Consider the following 21,381-nt stretch of genomic DNA (forward strand, 5'->3'; position numbering starts at 1 on the left):
CTTCTTCACAATTGGAACCTGAATTTTGACTGCGCACCAAAACGTAACGTCTGGCATCGCTTTAATTTGACAGTTGAATGCATATGTCATTCTAAAAAATAAACATTTTTATTTAGTGGACATTTCATATCAACAAATTTAGAATATTTAGTGGATAGTGTGAAATTCACAATTTATTTGTGGAAAATTGTTTATTCTGTCGGGAGCAGTTGTCAGAACAATTGAGGAATGGCAGATGTACGTGATATTTTAGACATCGAGCGGGCGAATACGCCTGAAGTGACTCGTGAATCATTTCTGGTGCAGAAACGGCGGAACTTTGAAAAGTAAGTTTTTATTCACTGTAAACAATATAATTGTACTAATGCTATATTTTCAACCCAAACAACCGCAGAGCTAAAGGAGTTTCCAAACGCCCAGAGGGTATGCACCGCGAAGTATTCGCTTTGCTCTACAATGACAACAAAGATGCTCCACCGCTTTTACCAACAGACACTGGTATATTATTTATATATTTTTACCCAAAACACATTCAGCATAAAATAATTTTGCAGCACTTGGTATTGGAGCGGGTTACAAGCAAGCGAAAGCTCGTTTGGGAATGAAAAAAGTGCGCAAGTGGGAATGGGCTCCTTTCAATAATCCAGCACGCACAGACGGCGCTGTATTCCATCATTGGCGTCGTACTACAGACGATCAGAAGGATTATCCCTTTGCCAAATTCAATAAGCAGCTTCAAATACCCACCTACACCATGACAGAGTATAACACGCACTTGCGCACGAACGTACAAAAATGGAACAAAGCACAAACCGATCATCTGTTCGATTTGGCTAAACGGTAAATGTTGTAATAAACTATATTTAAGATTAGAAATATATATTTTTTTAAAACGAAATTTAGTTTCGATCTGCGGTTTATCGTAATGGCTGATCGTTGGGATCGTGCACAGCATGGCGTTAAATCTGTGGAAGATCTGAAAGAGCGCTACTATGAAGTAGTAGGTCTGCTCGCCAAAGCCAAGGGACAGAATAGTGACAAAAAATCATATGCTTTTGATGCAGAACACGAAAGGAAGCGCAAGGATCAACTGAAAAAATTATTTGAACGAACTACCCAACAAGTAGAAGAAGAGCAAATGCTCTTGAATGAGCTTAAGAAGATCGAAGCACGCAAGAAGGAGCGCGAACGCAAAACTCAAGATCTACAAAAACTCATCTCACAGGCGGATCAGGTACGAATATTTGTTTATAAAGATTTTCCTAGTAATTCATTTTGAAAAATCCATAACCACACCAGCAAAGTGATGCCGCAACCAATGTGCAGAGTGCACGCAAATATGAAAAGAAACTTGTTAAGAAAAAACTACATCATCAACCGCGTCCCTCGAAGGTTGATTCGGTCGTAAATGCTATAGAAATAGGTGGCAGTGGCATAAAGTTCTCAGACCTACGTGGATCTGGTGTTTCATTGCGATCACAGAAAATGAAGCTGCCTGCAAACATCGGTCAGCGTAAGGTAAAAGCATTGGAACAAGCCATACAAGAGTTTAAAGTCGGTGAGTGATTTTTCTGAAACATTTATTTTGTTTCGTTGAACTAATACAAATTTTTGTTTGTAGATCCCTCGCCGCCGCCAACCGAGGAAATATGTAACGCATTCAATGAATTGCGCTCCGACATGGTTCTGCTGTGCGAATTAAGGACAGCCTTGTCCACATGTGTCTATGAAATGGAAAGCTTAAAGCATCAGTATGAAGCAGCATGCCCGGGAAAAGTGAGCTCTCAATACAGATATTTTTGCATAAAGGAAAGATTTAAAAAAAAAACTTTTTGCAGACTCTGAACATTCCACCGTCTCTAATACCAGCCGAACCCATTAAAGAAGAAATAATTGAGCCTGGTACTTCGGCCAGCACAAATGCATAGTCTTCTAATAAACAACAATTTTTATGTAATTCTCATTCATAAGATAAATGAACAACGGCTAGTTTGAATTAAATCGAAAAAAAATTTGTTCTATCAGAAATATTTTCTTGCGTCGGACGAACGCTTTAACGCCAGTATTTGTCAACTCGTTAACGCTCATAAGCGTTGGCAAATTGTATTTATCGGACGCCTACAAAGGTGAGAAGCGGCAAAGATGAGTATTGAGTTGAGAATGGGAAAGTCAAATAAACAAGCTTGGAACTTCTGCCCATTTGCGTCGGTTGCACACATTCGCTGTCGTGGGTATGCAACTGCGCGGCAAGCGTGTGTGTGAAGCCACTTCTTTATTTGTTCTATTAAACAGCGCTAACGTTGTAGGCAGTAGAGCTTCTTTATTGGCTTGTTGTTGTTAAATAGCCAGGGAGAAATGGGATTTGACAGCTGTATGCCTCGCCAACCCGTTCGCCGTACGTACATATAAGGAACACTTTGTCGGTCAAAGGCGTCATATATGGAGTGATTGTGCCACTTGATGCGAGAGTGCGAAAAGTATGTAGAATAAAAATACTAAACATCAAGATGCTATTTCAAGGCCTCAATTATGTGTGCCTTCAAATTTCCACCAGCATGACGACAATATTGTCTCTTGTTGTTGGTAACATACCGTTTGAATGTACCAAATCGTAAGTGTGTGCGTGTATGTGTGTGCCACTTGTTCATCCTACATTTTTCGCTATTTAAGCTGCTGATTACGGCAGTGGCTCGACCACCAGTCCTCGTTCTTGTAGGTATGTATTGGATATTTCTATCTGTCGCCGTCACCTTGGCTGTCCTCTCACTTAACACAGTATGCTCACTATGCCGACACATAAATGTGAACATATGTGTCTCAGTCTGAACTTATGACTATATGTAACTGTAGCTGTGATGAAGCTTGTTTTAGAATTCGCGACTGCCATATGTATTGTTTTAGCGTTGTTGTTGTGGTCTATTACGAAAGTTCACATTTGTTTTGTTTCGTTGATCACAAGTTCGTATTGTCCCAAAGCGTTAGCGCACGAAGTCGGACCTGCGGCAGCGTTGCGACGGGGAGACGGCTTCTGGCTTTGACGCGCATGCACTTGTGTAAACATGGGCTGTTTGTACATGTGCATGTGGACATACACTCAACATAACTTCATTGAGACGCGCCACCGAAGTCGGCTTCTTTCAACTATATACAAGTATAGATGCAAGCAGGCGTTTACGACAGCAAGCAATAAAAGTATACTGCCGTGAAAAGTAGAGAAGCACTTAGTTGCGGTGCATATTATAGGTTCACTTTTTTATCACCCATTTTAACCTATTTTTGCAACATGAGTATAAATAACTTTAAATACATTTTTAGATCCTTTCATTGACGTGGACCGAACTCGAATGCTAACAGATCGGTCATTTTAGTACCCGATCGTATGTTATATAGGCAGAATATTTCCCTTGTAACACACTTCAAAAACCCATGAACTCTACCAATTTGTATAGAATGTTAATACTCCTCTATGATGACATCATCAGCGTGTATATTTTCAGCTCAATAACCGTATATGCTATTTCTCTGATAAGTTTTCGGTGTTAAATTTGTTTTAGCTGCCCCGAACCGGCTCCGCCAAGTTGCAGTTCAGCATGTTTATTTCCCTGCCAAAAATAAAAACACAATAATCTGTTTCGCTTCGATGTTCAAAAAGCTATTGGGCAGTTGAAATCTCTGAACCTTTTGATCTTATGTGACAGATAATGTTGGGTTAAATAAGAAGGTCGTCCCATGTGGTCGGCTGAGAACGCCGGAAAGAAGAAGAGGAAGGCCGAAGTTTTGACTGCCGAGATATTTCAATCCGATTTCCAAGTCGGCTTTCTCCAAATAGTTTTGACAACTAACGTCCGACAAAATCTTCAGTCTTGTCGCATGCACGTCTTGTGGGTTAGTAGTCAGTAGATGCGTTGGACTAAAATGATCGCTAAGTTTTTCATCAGCGTCTGCTAAGCTAACGTAAAGTTCAGAGGTCCAGAGTTAATCGATGTCAAAAGAGCTTAACGCAGCGGATGTCTATTCGCTCACTTCAATCGGAAATTTATCAGTGAAAATAGAGATCACATTTAGATTAGATTATATTAGATAAGAAAATGAAGATTTTCCCGCGACCTTAGGTCTATTGTGACCTCTCCTAAATCACAACGATTCACTTAGCCCCAGCAAATTCCAATATACTGCTAGGTGTTATTGAGGCGATGTGATCCCTATTTGGAAACAGGGATCCAAGGGCCTTAATCCTGCGCCTACAGACTGCTGTGCAGGTTTCTGGAGTATCAGACTCCAAGTCGCAAAACCAGTAATTCGCACAGAAATCTAGGCCCATGTTATATATAGTAAGTGCTTCTTTAGCTTAGAATGGGCAGTGTAGAAGGCGACAAGTAGCCTGAGTTTTTTCCCTCGAGGGTTGATTACATATAATATTGAAACCTTTTGAGGCTGTAACTACCCATTAGCAACTTGGCATGGCGCATGCCTAGGAGTTGTTGCCAAGGCTCATCCAGATCACATACTTCAGTAACTAATTTCAGACTGTAGGAAGCTCTAACTCCCCAAGGCATCTCTCTAAAACACTTAATTATAGAAAAATGCAATTCAAGTGCCTACCACTGTACTAGAGCTCTGCTAAAATTTAAGATCATACACAACTGACTTTGTGTTTTGTGCGGCCACACCGCCTTGGCATGGTTGGGGCCCAAGGAAACCGCAGCAACCGCAAAAATTTGCGAACAAAGGGTGGCGCATGCGCACACACATTTCAATTTCAATTTGCTTAAAAGTGCTTGTGGCGGTGCGCGGCAGTCACCAATTCACAGTCGCTCAATTAACTCAAGCAAAGCTTTTGCGCGAACACAGCGAAGGATTTAAGCCCCTCACTAAGTATATACAAATATACATACGTCCATATATCTATATAATATATATTTGATTGAAGAACAATATTCTTCGCTCATTCAGCGATAAATTAGCACATTTAGCCAGTGAATGATCTGCGAACTGCCACAAAGTGCAAATGAATGCAAATAAAGGCGAGCTCTCACTTCACCCACTTGAATGGGCGACACATTAGCGCTTCTAATAAGAATGGCGAAATGAAAAGGCTCTTGCCTACTTTGTAACACAATACGCCGCCGATACTTAATTCGCCAATAATGCTAAGATTAGCACGAATTTAGCTATAAACGCACACACGCACACACATATTCATACATACATATATGTGGTGGCATTAGCTCATTACTAGCAGCTTGTTCGCTCATAAATTTGTGTGTTAACCCGGTGCTTTCAGCCAACTCAGCCTACACAGGCGTCGTGCGCGCCAGGTGAGAGCCAGCGCGCGCACCAATACACAGATGCGTACGCTCGAACATGTTGTGAGTAGTTATGTGCGACGCCGTGTGTGTGCGGTGCGGCTTAGCGGTTGAGTGCGTCTGTTTTTGTGAATGAATTCATTGAGGCGCGCGCGTAGGTTTACGTTTGCCAACGAAAGCAACAACAACAACGGCACTCCTGCTTAATGATCGTGCCGTCAGCCAAGCACGCAGTGGTTGTTGTAATATACAACAGCTGTCGACAGCCAGTCAGCCAGCCAAACGCCAACAATCAACCACCAGACAGCAGCCACCAGCCACCAGGCAGCGGGCAGCAGTCGGCTGTCGGCCGCGGTGTGCATGTAGGCGAATCAACACAACCGACGTCGGCGCGCGGTCCAAGCCCACATGTTGGCTGTTGGTGTGCTCAGTTGAGTTTTGGTTTTCGCGCTGTCGAGTCAATGAAATCGGAAGGCCTCAAACTGTTGTTGGTCGTGGTGAAAATTTTGTGTGCATTTTTGGGATTTGTGTCTGCAACATTTTGTGTGACAAATGCAGTTTGCGTTGCAATTTTTATGAAATTTATAAAACCAACGGTGTTTTTAGTGTCAAAGTCAGCGGGTTCGTGGCTTAAGTCTTTCGTTTGCTGGCTAAAGCATTTTGAAGGTAATTTTTCCGAAAGCCAGTATCGCGAAAAGTGGAATTGTCGGCTACGAAGCTGCTAAATAATTGTCAAACTCAAAGTGCAATTGCAAACAAAACCGAAAAAGTTGCTTCGAAATAGTAAAATAGTAAAAAAATAACCCAGTGATTAATTATTGCTTCGTGCGTGACAACACAAACCTTCTGCGTCTTCTTAAATGCCTTGAAGACAAGAAACAAAAAAGTTGAAAGCAAAGAGGCAGACATTGCCTGTTGACACGGCGCGACAGGATACACGGCAAAAGAAATAAAAACATAATAAAAAAAAAAGATTCAATTATTTATTCAGTTGCATTGTAGACGGGCATCCGTTTCCGGCCCATTGTTCTAATAACACACACAGACAGACGAATGTGTGTGCATGTGCATACACAATTGAAATTTCCATGAATGAATCAGCAGCAGCGCCTTCTAGCTGAGTGATCAAACAGACGTAGAGCGCAAAGGCAAAAGGAGCACAAAGATAAAACACACACACGCACACAATCAGACCTCTTCGAAAGGCAATAAAATAGTTCGGTAAACAGCGTGACATAATCGTTCATTCATTGACAAAGCAAAGCGCATTTACCTGCCGAAAGTAAGAGCAATTGGAAGCCCTCCTACCCGCTTCCGCACCGCGCCGCCGTGTGAAACGAACAATCGCCCAAAACGACACAACGACGCAAGTGCATTCAGCCGTACCAACACACAAACACACACACACGCACATAGAAGCGTTGCGCAAATAGGGAAGTGTTCGGCGTAACGGAGATAAACGTGCGCATTTGAGTCGCAGATAAGATGCTTATCACGCTTACAAATCGCTCCGAGTGAATAAACAACACGTCCGTTACACACACGCACACCCATCCACCTTACACACACACCTTGTAGTTCTGTGACTAGCATTTGCTTCGCGGTCTTCTAGCTGCTTTGTTGTTGTTGCTGTTGTTTGCTCTGTGTCACCTAAGCACTCAATAGAGTTTTCCGAATTCGCTGTTTGCCTTTCACACACAAAAGTGTTTGCGGTGCGCGTAGATAAGCCGCGCTGTGGACAAGGCTGTGCGTCGTTCGGCTGAGAAAGTGAAGTGCCAAGTCAAGTCCAATTGCTTCCAGCGTACCCCTGGCGGCCTAAGGTAGCTGCAGGCATGGCGGCTGACATCCGAGCAACGGCTCCTTTGAGGTAAGTGAAGTCGACGTTTTCTTAAGCGTCCATAGCTGGTGGCCTACGTGCTTGCATGTATGCTAATTTTTGGGGTATGAAAGGTCACTATGAGTGGTGGACTCGAATGCCGTCGTTCAAAGCGATGATTAATAGAGACCGCAGACTGATATTTTAATAACGCTGTGTATTTGTGTTTATTCCGGAGATTAGCATAATATAATATTTGCACTAAATTATTGCTCTTTAAGCAGCGCTTAGTTTTGGCAGTTATGCAGGCTCTTGGTTGTATTAGTTATGATTCATGGCCTAATGGATATCGGTGAAAAATGTTACGTTATTTCATGAAAAAGTTCGTCGGGGATATTAATACGCTGAATGTTTGTGAATACAGTTTATTCGGTAAAAGTAGGAGGTTGGTTACCTAGAAGACAATTTAGGGGTCCCTATTAGCCTAATTCAGAAGTTCACTCTCTTAGTAAACTGTTCTTTATTCGACCCCTCCGAAGGGTAAGAAGCGAGCATCGCTGATATATTCATTGAAGTTGTATTGTCTTTGTTGGCTCAGGCCTATGAAGGTAAATATTCTGCATGCTGCTAAATGCTATATGAGTGGTCCAAAACTGAATGATGAGAAAACAGTTACTAAAGATCTAAGCGTCTTTACTGGTTAAAATTATACTTGCAATTTATTGAGTATGGGGGCCACTTTTGTGTAGCACCAAAAAAGGTGCATAATGATTGTTCACCTACAGTTAGAAGAGTAGAAGGATGAGTTTCTGAATTTAAACGTGGTCGTACCAGCCTTGAAGACGATTTACGCGAAGAACGTCCCAAAAGCTAGAAATCATAGTCAAAATATGGTTTTTGAAGATCGTCGATTGGCTGAGAGAGATTTAGTAGAGGCTCTACACATCTCATTAAGCAGTGTGAGCCATATTTTAAGCGAAATTTTGTGTTTTAGAAAGCTGTGTGCAGAATGGGTGCCGCATTGGCTAACAATGGAACAAAAACACATTCGAATGCGGCTTTCTCAGGAACATTTGGGGCATTTTAAAAACGATAAAGTGGATTTTGTGCGTCGATTCATCGTTATGGATGAGACTTGGGTCTATCACCACGTTCCTGAATCAAAACAAGAAAACTTGAAAAAAAATGGGTTTTTGTCAAAAAATTTCCACTTTATGTTGTTTAAAAATATGTTCAAACATGAATTTTTTTAATTTTTTATTTTAAATTGAAAACAATTTAATGCCAAAGATATTAAATTTTGCCCCAATTTGATCCGACGTTTAGTTATTTTCTATCTTGCCCGCCAATTCAGTAAAAGCCTAAAAATGAAAAACCGAGAAATCGCGCGTTAAAGTTTTCGCTTTCTGCCCAATCGCTCATATATCTGCTAGACGTTCAGGTCACTATTTTCCTTCTAGCTTCGAAAATATTTCGAATTTCCATCTATAACTTTGGGGACATAGTCTTAGATATTGCTTAAAGAGATTTAAGCAAAAAAAAAAACGATTTTTTGAAGCTTCTAAATCAGGCTCCCCCCTTAATTCTGAACATTATTGCAACTTTTTGGACCATTTGACAAAAAAAAATTGAAAAAATTCGTGAAAAACGACCCGGTTTGCAGAAGAAAAAATCCATTTTCATCAGGACAATGCACAATGTCACAAGAGGATTTTGGAGCATCCACCGCATTCAGATTCCATTTGTTTCCAGGACTCAAAAAATTTATGCGTGGCAAGCGTTTTTCATCAAATGAAGAGGTCATAACGGTTGTTGAAGCGTATTTTGCAGACCTTCCGGATTCTCACTTCAGGGATGGGATTCACAGATTGGAGGATCGTTGGAGCAAATGTATTAATTTTTAGAGAGATTATACTGAATAGTAAAATGTATTTTGAGTCATAAAATTGTGCTTTTTTTTATCAAACGACAAAACTTATTGAACAACCGGTATCTAAATACTGACGCCTTCAACTTTTTGAGCTATTTATCCAAGCATTTTCTACACGACCGAGATTGCGAACTTTTCAATTAAATTTTTTATTGAATTTCCTAATTATAAATTGATAAAATCTGAATCGATTGAATGTTTTAGTTTGCCGACCAGTGCTCTGGAATATTGAAGATAATAGCCAAAAACTTGCATTTTTTTATTGGGTTCTGCGTCCTTCAAGTGAGGGGGGGAAAAAGCTGTTTTCTCGTCGCCATGATTTCGCAAAATGTGACCATCTGAAGAATCGCCATGATTTATATGATAGCGAGATATTTAAAGAATATCCATGCCAAATTTCAAGTAAATCACCTTCTAATTGTAATTAGAGATATTGTGGCAACTGCATTGAAAAAAGTAGTTCCGAGAAAAACGCTCCAACCGGTCCGGTTGCCACAACAGTAAGCCGGCAATAACTTCGGAAATAATTTGAATTTTTGAAAATTCTTTTGCGACGATATTTTTTAATATAAAAAAAATTTTTTCGAAATATAAAAAAAATTGTAAATTTTTTCAAAAATCTAGACTGGTTTTCGGATTTTCAGAATTACTGAATAAAAAAGTTCTTTGAATGTTAGTTAAATGATAGGCGCGGCTTTAGGAAATATCGGGACACCGTGCGGACAAATTATGGATCATATAGCAATATTTTTCTTAAAAATAGATACAGAGTGCACCAGTATATGATGCCCTTCTATATTTTTGGCATTTAAAGAAAATAAAAGTTCACACAATTAACAAATTTTAATTGATATTATTATTATTTTAATCAATATGTGTGTTGTTTTCTAAAGACCAGCAATGCTTTGACTTAATTATGACTGAGGAATTAATTAATTTAGCAGCTTCTTAAGGGATTTCCCGCAAAGCACAAACACAAAGTGATTCTTCAATATTTTAAATTATTATTTGGCAGCTTCAATTTTGTGCAGGCTTGGGAGCTTCATTGAGAGTAATAACAGATTCCATCTAATTGTTGGTTCAAACATTTACATGTGTGCACACACATACATACACACAGAGCGAACAATATTATCATATTATTCTTTGGCCTTCATATTCGCTTGTTTTTCGGATTCTCAACTTTTTATGGGCTACTGAAAGCCATTATTTTCGTTTTTGTCGAATGACAACATGCCGCCGACTTATCGCCCCACACCACTTTAGCCGCTCACTCACACGCGGCGCGACGGCGTTTGTGCCTTAAGTCTTTTGTGCGCGTCGAGCGCTTTGTATTTGCTCAAGAAATGAAGAAAAAAGTGGCAACAACAGCCAGCGCTTTACGAGCTCACCAGCTCACCATATCTACCCACCTGAACGCCCACATGAGGCCAACACTAATTTTTTTAAATTATTTCTCAAATTCGTTTATTGCTGTGTCGCAGCCGCTGACGACGGCAGTTGGTGGCCGTGCAGCAGGTTTGCCTTCGCTCGTTCACAGAGTTGATACCAGTGTTGGCACATAAGCACTCGAAGCTTGTCAAACGCTACGCAGGTTTTTTTCGGCTAGATTAAGCTAAATATTTGTCATTTGCTGCGCCTGCGGCTCTGGCTCCGGCTGTGACCGAGGCTGTGCGGCTGTGTGGTCCATAATGCGCTTCATTCGTTAGCGTTCGGTGTAATTCGTGGCGTTCGAGTGAAAACAAACACCGTAAAATAGAATGAAGAACATGAAGAAAGTAACCATAACAGTGGAAGAGTGCTTACAAGCTACAGAATCACACCTCATAATGACCTTTCACATTTTTCCAACACACGGCGTGAGCCCCAATTCTTGTTGTTCTCCAATTCTACACGCCGATGGCAGTGCTCCATATAAGTTTGCGTTAGGCCTCTGTTGTTGTTGTTGTTGTTGTTATTCTTATGCCGGTCGAATGCTAATTGCAGACGCTCAACAAAAGACAGAACAGCGAACTTGAACGTCATTCCTCAATATAAATGTGCGCTCATACACTTAACACATACATATATGTATGTATGTGTGTATGTATATACTAATAGTTATCGGTTCTTGGTTGGTGTGTTAATGCCTGAACCGCTGACTAAGTCTTTTGTGCTGCAGTGGATTTACATTTCAAATTGAATAGCGCCATGGAACCCAGGCGAAATGGTCCACGCTTCTCAGTTAGCAGATTCAACAGCGACGGACGGACACACGCTATGACACACATATATAATATATACGCGATTGGGAAGCTTGGCGCAAAAATAGCAATCTGAGTCAGAGTGGCGAGTTTATTCAACCTACGCCTGGGAGTGTGTGTTGTTGGGCGCTGACAACAAACAACAAGTTCAGACAGTTTTTACTCACAATTAGCGCGTTCTTGGCTGCTTTCGCAATGGCGAAAATGAAGGTGGCAAAAACGGAAAACACGAAAATGCATGTACTCTGCACCATTTCAATGGAGGGGCGACTAGACAAACGCCAATTAGCAAAATGCAAAGTTCGTTTCTTTTTCTCGAAAGCAAATCTCAAAGCGGAAGCGAGTAATAAGACCACTTCACAATTAATCACATATAAATTCAATACTTTTTTAAATAAAATTTGTTTATGGTGGCCCTGGACAAGTGCCAGCCCCGCAGTGCAACAAGTGACTCAAACCTTGACCGAAGCCAGATCTTAAGTTATGGAACAAGTTTTTCTTCGCTTTTAGCTTTGAGAAAAAAGTTCATCCAAACATTACTCATGGGAATGCAAAAGGTGTTCTTAAGCCTTATCAACTGTGCAGTCAATGTAAAGCTTTCGTCTCAGAGTCGTTTTATTGGGTAGTCGAAAAAGTCTTTTCGTATTTCTAATCAAATTTCAACTTAAGTTTTTTATATTTTTTGACATTTTTCCGCCAGAGACGTTATTCCATCAGTGTAAAACTTTTCTGGTTTCTCGACGAAAAACTACGATAAGTAATTTCCACAGTCTTCTCTTGCAGCCAACTTTATTCCATTAAGGGAGTTCTGCATTGACCGAAACAAATGGTAGTCCGATGGTGCAAGGTCAGGGCTATATAGTGGATACATCAAAACTTCAAGCCAAGCTCTCCCAGTGTTTGCCGAGTCAGACAGACGAAGCCCTTTCTGTTGATCAGTTCTGGTCGTTTTTTTTTCGACTGCTTGCTTCAATCTCATTAGTTGTTGACAGTAAAATGTAGAATCATTCGTTCGACTAGGCTGGAACAGCTCATAGTGGACGATTCCTTTCCAATCCCACCAAAACCAACTCTTTCTAACTCCTCTGCAGTTTAGTATAAGAATAATTTTAGTTGTCATGAGTACTTCCCAAAAACCCCACGCTGATTATAAGAAAGCAGAAGCGCTCAGTGTGGCAGCGATGTACAAGACACTGTGGGGTACCTACCGCCTGTCCCTTCTGACTGTCTTGATAAATCGGCTCATTTGCATTTAAGCCCCATGAGGTGACTGTAAACCACTCACTTACGCTAGCGCTACTCGTACCGGCTGGCACGTGTGTGGCAAGTGCGCGCATGCGCCTCACCGCACTGTGCTCATTGTGTGTGCGCGCGCGCCTCTTTGGTTTCCTAAAAGGCAGGAATTGCCAGTCACAGCGCGCCGCCGTGGGTGACACTTAATAGCTGGCACTCAAACTTTGGTAAGCGACTAATTTAATAAAATGACTTTTGAATTGTGGCACGCGCACGCGCACGGCAGCGGAAAAGTGTGTGTGCGTGCATAAACAGACATAATAGTTGCGCTGTCTTGTGTGCAACGAAGTTTCAAGCAACTGATATACACCCTGTATCTGCGTATGTGACAACACGTAATGCCGACATGTCATATCCAATCTGGCGGCTGACGAACGCCTACAACGCGCCATCAACAAGCGCACAACAAACAACGGCGCAAACAACAACAGTCGCTGCTAAAAGCAGACACCAACACGTATTTGTACATACACAACAACAACGGCGTCAACATCATCAACACGGCCAACAATGGCAGTACATCAGCAACGCTTTCGAAATCCTCCAATTAACAACGCCATCACACCAACGCACTGCGCCAACCAAAACGCCAACTCCAATGGACCGCCACCACCGCCGCTGCCGCACCCGCCGCCGCGCCAAGCCTCTCCTGTACACGTGCTGTGTGGGTTTTGAACTTGAGTTTAAAATTTCGAAAATTAAAATCAACTGATTACTGAGCGGCAGAGCGCCTTATGCAAATCATGCTTAATGCTTGCACTTTTCAGACTTTTAATGGCGATGTGGCGCACGAAAGCGCTGGATCACCAATCACTTCAATTGCCTCTGCGATTGCTGTTAAATGTTCGCGCTGATCTGTTTTCACTGGTGTTGCCAGCATTAAATCAAAAATGTTGCATTTTACAGCATTTTCACTTGCAATGAAATCAGCTAAAAAATACAAAAACAAACACGCTCGCATTAGTTTAAGAGAAAATCAAATTAAATGCCTGAAACTGGTTGCTCGGTTGATGGCGTACGCCTCCACCAAAAATATATTTTACAACTGTCAAGCGACACTTCCACACACACACGTATATGTATGTATGTGTGTATGCTTGTGTACAGAGGCTGGTATGCGTATCGGAAATGTGTAGGCGAAGGCAAATTGTGTATTTATTTTATTTCGTCATTAATCTGCATACTTAATTGTGTTTGCTTTGAATTAACTTCGAAGTTCGATGTCTAAAATTCATTAGAGAATGAAAATATCTATTGAAAATTAATTTTATTGTACTAAAAACTAACGAAATGGAAATATTTGCCATATGAAATATTACATAGGTGTGACTTCTTCCATTATTACCTGAAAGAGAAGAGAATTTTTCCCACACACTCTGAAAAAAGCCTTTACAACCGTTTACCTAAAGTTAAAAAAAAATCTTACAAAAACGCTCATATCTCCAAATTTTTTGAGTTCTGGAAACAAATGGAAGTCGCTGGAGGCCAAATCTGATGAATACGGTGGATGCTCCAGCAATTCGAACTTTAATTAATGGATTTTAACCATTTTCTTGTGACACGGTGCATTGATCTGATGAAAAAGACTTCCTTTTTCACAAATTTTTTCCTTTAACTGGTCCAAAAGGTTGCAATAATATCCAGAATTAATTGTTTTTCCAGTTTGCAAGTAATTCACAAACAAAATTCCTCTCGCATCTCAAAAAACTGTTGCCATAACATTCTTGGACGATTTCCGGGCACGAACTCATTTCGAAGCCGAACAACCATGTTCACACCACTCTTTAGCCTCTTGTTTTGATTCACGATCATGGTGATAGACCGAAGTCTCTTCCATAGTGATGAATCGACGCACAAAATCCATTTTATCATTTTTAAAACGCTCCGAATGTTGCTGAGAAAGTCGAATCTGTTTTTGTTCCATTGTTAGCCAATGCGGCACCCATCTGCACAAAGCTTTCTAAAACCCAAAATTTCACTTAAAATATGGCTCACACTGCTTAATGAGATGTGTAGAGCTTCTGCTAAATCTCTCTCAGCCAATCGACGATCTTCAAAAACCATATTTTGTATTCTGGCTATGATTTCTTGGTTTGATGCGCTTTTTGGACGTTCCTCGCGTGGATCGTCTTCAAGGCTGGTACGACCGCGTTTAAATTCAGTAATCCATCCTTCTACTGTTCTAATTGTAGGTGAACAATCATTATGTACTTTTAACATTCGTTCGTGAATTTTTTTTGATGCTACACCTTCCAAAATAAGTATTTTATCACTGCGCGATATTCAATTTTTTCCATTGTAAAAAAATACCTTGACACGGCGACACTAAATGGCTTGAATTGACAGATTGAAATGAAACTTCACATACGTTCACATATGAAGAGTGTACCAACAAAACAAAATAATTTGATGGATAAACTTCAAAAAATCGAATTTGCCAAACTCAGATAAAAAGAATGACTTGAAAGTTTTCCAATGTTATAGTTTAGGACGAGACTTATCGCCAAAATAGTAGAAAAGTATTATGTTACTTTTCCGCGAAAATGTTAAAATCTCTTTAAATACCCTATGGAATACTTGTATATGTATGAATGAATGAATGGAATAATGGAATATCTAAGAAGATCCATTCAATATTGGAAACTCATTTACAATTACTTACTCCTAATTCATTCATAATATATGTATTTCCTGCTTATATTTTCAAACCTTCTTGTAGAAAATAATATTCTCTATGTATGTATGTACTTACGTCCACTTCCGTCTTAATGAAACAAAGGCTTTGGACAAAAACACGACCGCTACAGCATTTCGTTGCATTTCATTTAAATATTCCGAGCCTCGAGTCAGCGACAATGCTCACATCAGTGCAAGGCGTTTTGCATACGAGTGCAATCCACATATTAATTCCTCCTGCACAACAAAAATCCCTTTTACCTCACTCAAATGACAAAACACTTAAAATTCAATTATTTCTTCACAAGCAGTCACAGAGGACGAAAGGTAGACCGACTGTAGAGCGGCAAATATAATTCTAAAGCAACTGCGATAACAAAACCAATGCATGAATGAAAATGCGATTGAGTGTGTGTGTGTTTGACATTGATGTTCGGACGCCACGATGTTGGCGAATCCTAAACATTTTTGTACCATGTTAGAGTAGTACACAAAATGCTTCTTTGTAGTGCGATAGTGGACCAGCTTTTGTTTCCTCGCTAGTAGTGCGATAATTAACCGTGTTTTAACGATCATAATTACGAACCAATGTATACTGATATTACATTTTATTACTATCTTGTCTTGAAGGCTTTCGATCACTTTCAAAGGATCTTCCACAAATATCTCATTAGTTCAACGGAAAAGTAGTTACGGAAGTGACTAGTAGAGACTGAAGAGTACTCGGATGCTTAGAGTTGGAGTATACAGTACGGTTCTCCCAAGTACATTTATATAGTATTTACTTTCATTTTTGGACCACTCTCTGACGCTATGTGGAGTACATTTAACATGCATACATGAGTATTTGCGATTTTTGTCGGTCAATCCATTGTTGTACCCTCACGCGGCCACCGCAAATTCTCACTTCTTTCGCTTTAAGCGCTGCGTGCACTCGCATTGTAATTGCTGAATGAAAGCAGGCGAAGGCAAAGACGATTTGGCTTTGTTGGCCTGGTATTGTTTGGTCTTTTTGTATGTTCACAATATTCGCGCTGATTTTATGTATTTATTCAAAAGTAAGATTTAACTTCTTCTGCTTCTTCTTTTTTTTGTAGCGCACACAGTGCGGTGTGCAAATAAAGATTGAAGTGAAAATTACCCGAGGCCACAGCCGATACGGCAGCTGTTCGCAAGTCAGACGCGTGTTGTTGTATATTGCTGTTAGGCGATGTTGTTGTGATTTTGCTTGCTCCCAATTTTCAGTACGTCAGTGATTTTCATGCAACTTATGGTTTATTGCTAAATTTTCATTGAATTAAAATAATAAAAGCAAAATGATCTTTTATTATCGAGCCGACGTTACGACATGAGCACGATTATGAGCGGCTTCATTAACGCGTGTAAAAAGAAAATCTTCGCTTTTCTTTCTCGACAGTGTAAAATTTTTTAGACATGTGCGCATTTTCCAGCTCAGTGAATTAGAAATGGTTGGGCGCCGTTCAGCCGATTTTACTTTTATTTCATCATGCGTGGTGCCTTTAGCTGCAGGGAAATTGAACCAAGTCATGTTGAGGTCACTTGGATAAGGCATAACTTCCAATTAACTTTCCCTTCGGTCGATTCATGGCTTTTTTTATTTCGCAAAGTTTTTCGCTGCGATTCTCCTTCTTATTTACTGACGTAGACACTATAGCTCATCGTTCCACCGAATGCGACGTTCGCTGTGGTCAACGCGCAAAGGACCATAAATCTTTCGCAGAACCTTACTTTCGAAAACTCGTAACGTCGACTCATCAGATGTTCTCATCCTTCATGCCTCTGTACCATATAGCAGGACGAGAATAATGATTGACTTATAGAGTTTGGTTTTTGTTTGGACTTTACTTCTCAATTGTCTACTCAGTCCGCACCTGTTGGTAAGAGTTATTCTGCGTTGGATTTCGAGACTGACTGTCGTCGCACTCGCGACAAGACTCCCACGTCACTGCTGACAGTCATAACTTCAAAGTCGTAGGTAATATCGTCTATCTTGGAACCAGTATCAACACCAACAATAATGTCGACGAACAAAAATCAAACTCTATAAGCAGAATAACAGGAGATATTTCGTCTTCTCCTCGTTCACTGCCAGTCCCATTTTCTTTACTTCCTTATCCATTCTGGAGAACGAAGAACTAACGACGCGGTTGTTGAGACCAATATCCAATTCAGTGATGATATCAACCTCATCGACGTACACCAGCACCTGTAAACTCTTATAAAAGATGATACCTTCTTTATTTAATTTTACAAATCGAATTATTTTATTCAGGAGTAGATTGAGGAAGTCTCCCGAAAGGTCTGAAACCTCATTTGGTATCAAACGGCTCGGAGAGGTCCTTCTCGATCCGAAGCTTTTGGTATTGCTCAACGTCAGTTTACACAGACGTATTAGTTTTGCGGAGATACCTAAAGCCACACTGTTAAGGTCCAATTAGTTTGTTGACGGTGGGCTTTAATCTTTCACACAATACGCTCGATAGAACCTTATACGCGATGTTTAGGAGACTTATCCCACGGTAGTTGGCACAGATTGTGGGGTCCTCCTTTTTGTGGATTGGGCAGAGCGCACTTAAATTCCAATTGTCGGACATGCTTTCGTCCGACCATATTCTACAAAAAAGCTGATGCATGCTCCTTATCAGTTCGCCGCCGTGCTTGAATATTTCGACCGGCAATACATCCGCCCCCACCGCTTTGTTCTTCCTCAGGCGGGTAATTGCTATTCGAACTACTTCATGGTCTGGCAATGAACCAATTTTAAGTCTCTTTACTTCATGTAAACCCTGAAAAGATACGGAAAGTGAAATTGTTCAACCCACCAGATCCGGTAGTCGTGGGAAAAAATCATGTAAACGTAGCTTTTTGGAATTTCATAAAAAGTTTGGTACATGACATTTTCCCCAGATAATTTGTTAAGCTCGCTGGACCAGCAACGCCAAACACAACTCTCGGATTAAAACGTTTCACACACGAAAGCGCTCAAGTCATTTTCACAACTTCGCTTGAATTCGAAAAATGCGCATTGATTTTCAGAGATTTTCACCATTTTAGGGAAAAACGACAATCGCAACAGTTGTTGTTATTGTTGTTGGCAAATAGTGGCGCTTGCGTGGCGACTTTTAATGCCCGCGTATTCGTGGTGGTGTCACCGTTAGTTAAGCGCAACTGCAAATACTCGCGGTGCTGGCCAAATATGGATCGTTCATCGGCTGTTACTCACTCGTAAATCGTTTTTCAATCGTTTTGCTCCGTAGAATTGCCTGTAAGTCGAAATATTTATTAAGAAGAATAAAAAAGTTGTTGAAAGCTATGCGTTGATGTTGACTTTTCAGCAATTCAGAGGAATGGAATAATTAATTGTGAGATCTGGGGCTTTTATGCTGCCTGTCTTTGAAATTCGTAATTAAGGCGTCGCAATTTATATCGCGCAGATGGAATTAACGGTGTCGAAACTCAGAACTGTCTGTGTATAGTTGTTGTGACTGAACATTTGCTGACGCTGCAGCTGTTACTAAACTTTTGTTATACTTTTTAATCGGAAAATAAATAATTTGAATCAAAAAAAATAAGTTTTTTTAGAGGTTATACTTGTACCTTCGTTGTAGGTTCTAGGGGCTGTTATAGTACCAGAATGTTTAAGCTGAAGAGACCTTTCTATCCGAGATTAATTTTTAATAAACTCATTTGTAGTAAGTATTTTGATGTCATCCAAGAAGGAAGTTTTTATTCTTGTAAATTTTCCGATGCTTTCGACTGAAATAGTCATTTTGGATATTTTAGTTACTGCTTGGGACCTATGAAACAACTGTGGTAATTATTCTGCATAAATAATTCTATAAATCTACAGAGTTTGATCGGAAAGTAGTAGGACTGAGTCGATTTAAAAAATGCATTGACTCAACCGTTACAATTCTCTAAAAACTTTCAAAATAGGCTCCTTCTACGTCGATGGAGCGCTGCCAGCGCGATTTCCAAGCATTGAAGGAGTCACGGAAGGCATTCTCGAAAAAGCTTTGAGAGCAGAGATGCATGGTGCTTGGATTCCCTCGGTCGTCTCAAAATGCTTGCCTTTCATCGGCCTTTTCAGGCAAGGAATCAAAAATAAACCGAGGGGGCCACACCTGGGCTGTAGGGCGGCTGCGGAAGTGTTGGGATGCCCGCCTTGGTTATATAAGTGGTTACAAGATAGGCGGTATGAGCCGTGGCGTTGGCGTGGTGCAACTTACAATCGGCTGCGATGTCTTGTCGGACCCGATAGACCCTACGCTTGAGTCTCTTGAGAAGTTCCACGTAGAACTTGGCGTCGACGCTTTGACCAGGAGATAGTAGAATCAAGCGTTAAACCAGATCGTTGCTCAAATAGTGTTAAGTAAGTTAACATCGAAGTTGTACTCAACTAATGATTGTTCCTATAGGGTCGCTTGTTGATTAGTGAGCTCTGGTGTCGCATATGCGGTTGGAGCTTCTACATGTACACAATTCACTTGGCTATAACAATAAACCACAAACAGAGCAGTCAAATGAATAAACAATACAACAATTTAAAAAAAACAACAACAACAGATGTTTGTATTTACATACATAAATATGCCAGTGTATAGCATATACACTTTCAAAGAGTCAAAAGTACATACAAAATAAGTACAAATGACAGAACATTGTTGGTAGTAACAAAGCGTGGCGCTGCAACCGGAAATTAAGCGCACTCAAACGTTTCAAAAACTGTTGCTGAAAATACGAAAACAACAACAACAATAACTAACGCGGCAGCCAAATGAAACAGGTGGCCAAGGGAGGAAGAGTGTGTATGCAAGCACCGTGACAATCGTCGATAGTCGTCAGTCAATAGGTCGGTGCACCGATTGGAGGGATGGGTGTTGGGCGCGAGCTGTTAGAAACTTCTATACGAATAGAAAACATTTTATGCGCAATAAAATTTTAAGACCAAGGTGTCAATGCACGACGCGATAATGCAGTATTCCGGAGCTATCCGCGTATATACATATAAGCAAGTGTGTGTATGTTTGTGCACATTAATTGCCAGAGGAAGCGTCAAACAATTAGAGAAATCAATTTTTGGTAATTTTTATTATTATTCAAATCTTTTATACATCCGCCCAGGGCTTAACAGTGGAGCTACACACACACTTCAGTTGCTCAGAAGGCGCTTTTGTGTGCGTACCTTGTAGATTTCATAAATTTGTCACACTTACTTGCTTATGTGGGGGCCAGCTGTTATGATTTATGGAATGAGCCGTTGTATCTATGTCAATGTGTGTGTATGTGTGGGGTGAGTGGATGCAGTCTGTCGGAACCACTTGCTACCATTTAAGCTGGTTACGCTCTGATTTATAGCTGCCACACAATACAAATATTTATTTAGCAGCAACAACAAACAGTAAACGGTAGCATCAAAATTGTTGGGTTACATGTTGTCATTGCGGCACAAAAGTGTTGAATTGCATATGAAACGGAAGTGCACTTGTGCAACGGAAATGCACAGAGTCATGCATATGCATTACAATGCTTTGAGCCAGAGTGCCATAAACACTTTTAAACCAAATGTGAACAAAATGAAACCAGACAATTATTTGTGACTTCTAGAGCATAGCTGTGTGTTTTAGAATGGATTTCATTCAAATCTTTTGCATTTGAGCGTAATACTATAAAATGTAACAACGAACATATTTTTGCATAAAGTTTTTTACACCATATTCAATATATTGTACAGATAATATGTGGTACATTTAAATCTGAGTAAGTATATCTTGAACAGGGTATATTAAGTTTGCAACCAACTCCCAAAAGAAAACACCTGAGACTTCGTAAATTATATTAGTACAAATGATCAGAGTGACGACCTTAGTCGATTTGTCCGTCCGAATGTCCGTCTTCCTTATATGTACGAACTGTCCTAAATTTTTGAGATATTGATCTAGAATTTGCAGACGTCCTTTTCCCTATAATAAACTGCTCGTTTGTGGGATCCGTCTTTACAGAACCGCTATAACTTAAAGCTGCTATGCAATCTGAATGATCAAAATAAAATCCTTGTATGGAAAAGGTTTATATTTGATAAGATATCTATTATCT

General features: G+C 40.3%; 2 protein-coding genes across 2 annotated transcripts in view; both read left to right on the plus strand.

Moving 5' to 3' along the window:
• The first annotated feature begins 106 nt into the window (after positions 1-106).
• On the plus strand, positions 107-1,980 carry LOC120772610 (DNA methyltransferase 1-associated protein 1). The gene is made up of 7 exons (XM_040101325.1): positions 107-326; positions 395-498; positions 555-840; positions 904-1,234; positions 1,300-1,558; positions 1,622-1,776; positions 1,839-1,980. The coding sequence occupies exons 1-7, from the start codon at positions 229-231 to the stop codon at positions 1,926-1,928; spliced, it is 1,323 nt and encodes a 440-aa protein (XP_039957259.1). The 5' UTR covers positions 107-228; the 3' UTR covers positions 1,929-1,980.
• A 3,779-nt stretch (positions 1,981-5,759) lies between these two features.
• LOC120770836 (toll-like receptor 9) overlaps positions 5,760-21,381 on the plus strand; it is a 39,607-nt gene continuing 23,985 nt past the window's right edge. The window contains exon 1 of the mRNA XM_040098425.1: positions 5,760-7,173. Within this exon, the coding sequence (XP_039954359.1) occupies positions 7,139-7,173 (35 nt within the window). The 5' untranslated portion in view covers positions 5,760-7,138. The remainder of the gene's footprint in view (positions 7,174-21,381) is intronic.

The sequence above is a fragment of the Bactrocera tryoni genome, chromosome 3, assembly GCF_016617805.1.
Source record: "Bactrocera tryoni isolate S06 chromosome 3, CSIRO_BtryS06_freeze2, whole genome shotgun sequence".
In the NCBI taxonomy this organism is placed as follows: domain Eukaryota; kingdom Metazoa; phylum Arthropoda; class Insecta; order Diptera; family Tephritidae; genus Bactrocera; species Bactrocera tryoni.

What these genes read in the sequence shown, in the direction of transcription:
- LOC120772610 (XM_040101325.1), top strand. Translation starts at nt 229, where the DNA reads ATGGCAGATGTACGTGATATTTTAGACATCGAGCGGGCGAATACGCCT. An exon ending in TCATCTCACAGGCGGATCAG is followed by an intron (nt 1,235 to 1,299) that starts GTACGAATATTT and finishes TAACCACACCAG; the next exon opens with CAAAGTGATGCCGCAACCAA. An exon ending in AAGCAGCATGCCCGGGAAAA is followed by an intron (nt 1,777 to 1,838) that starts GTGAGCTCTCAA and finishes AACTTTTTGCAG; the next exon opens with ACTCTGAACATTCCACCGTC.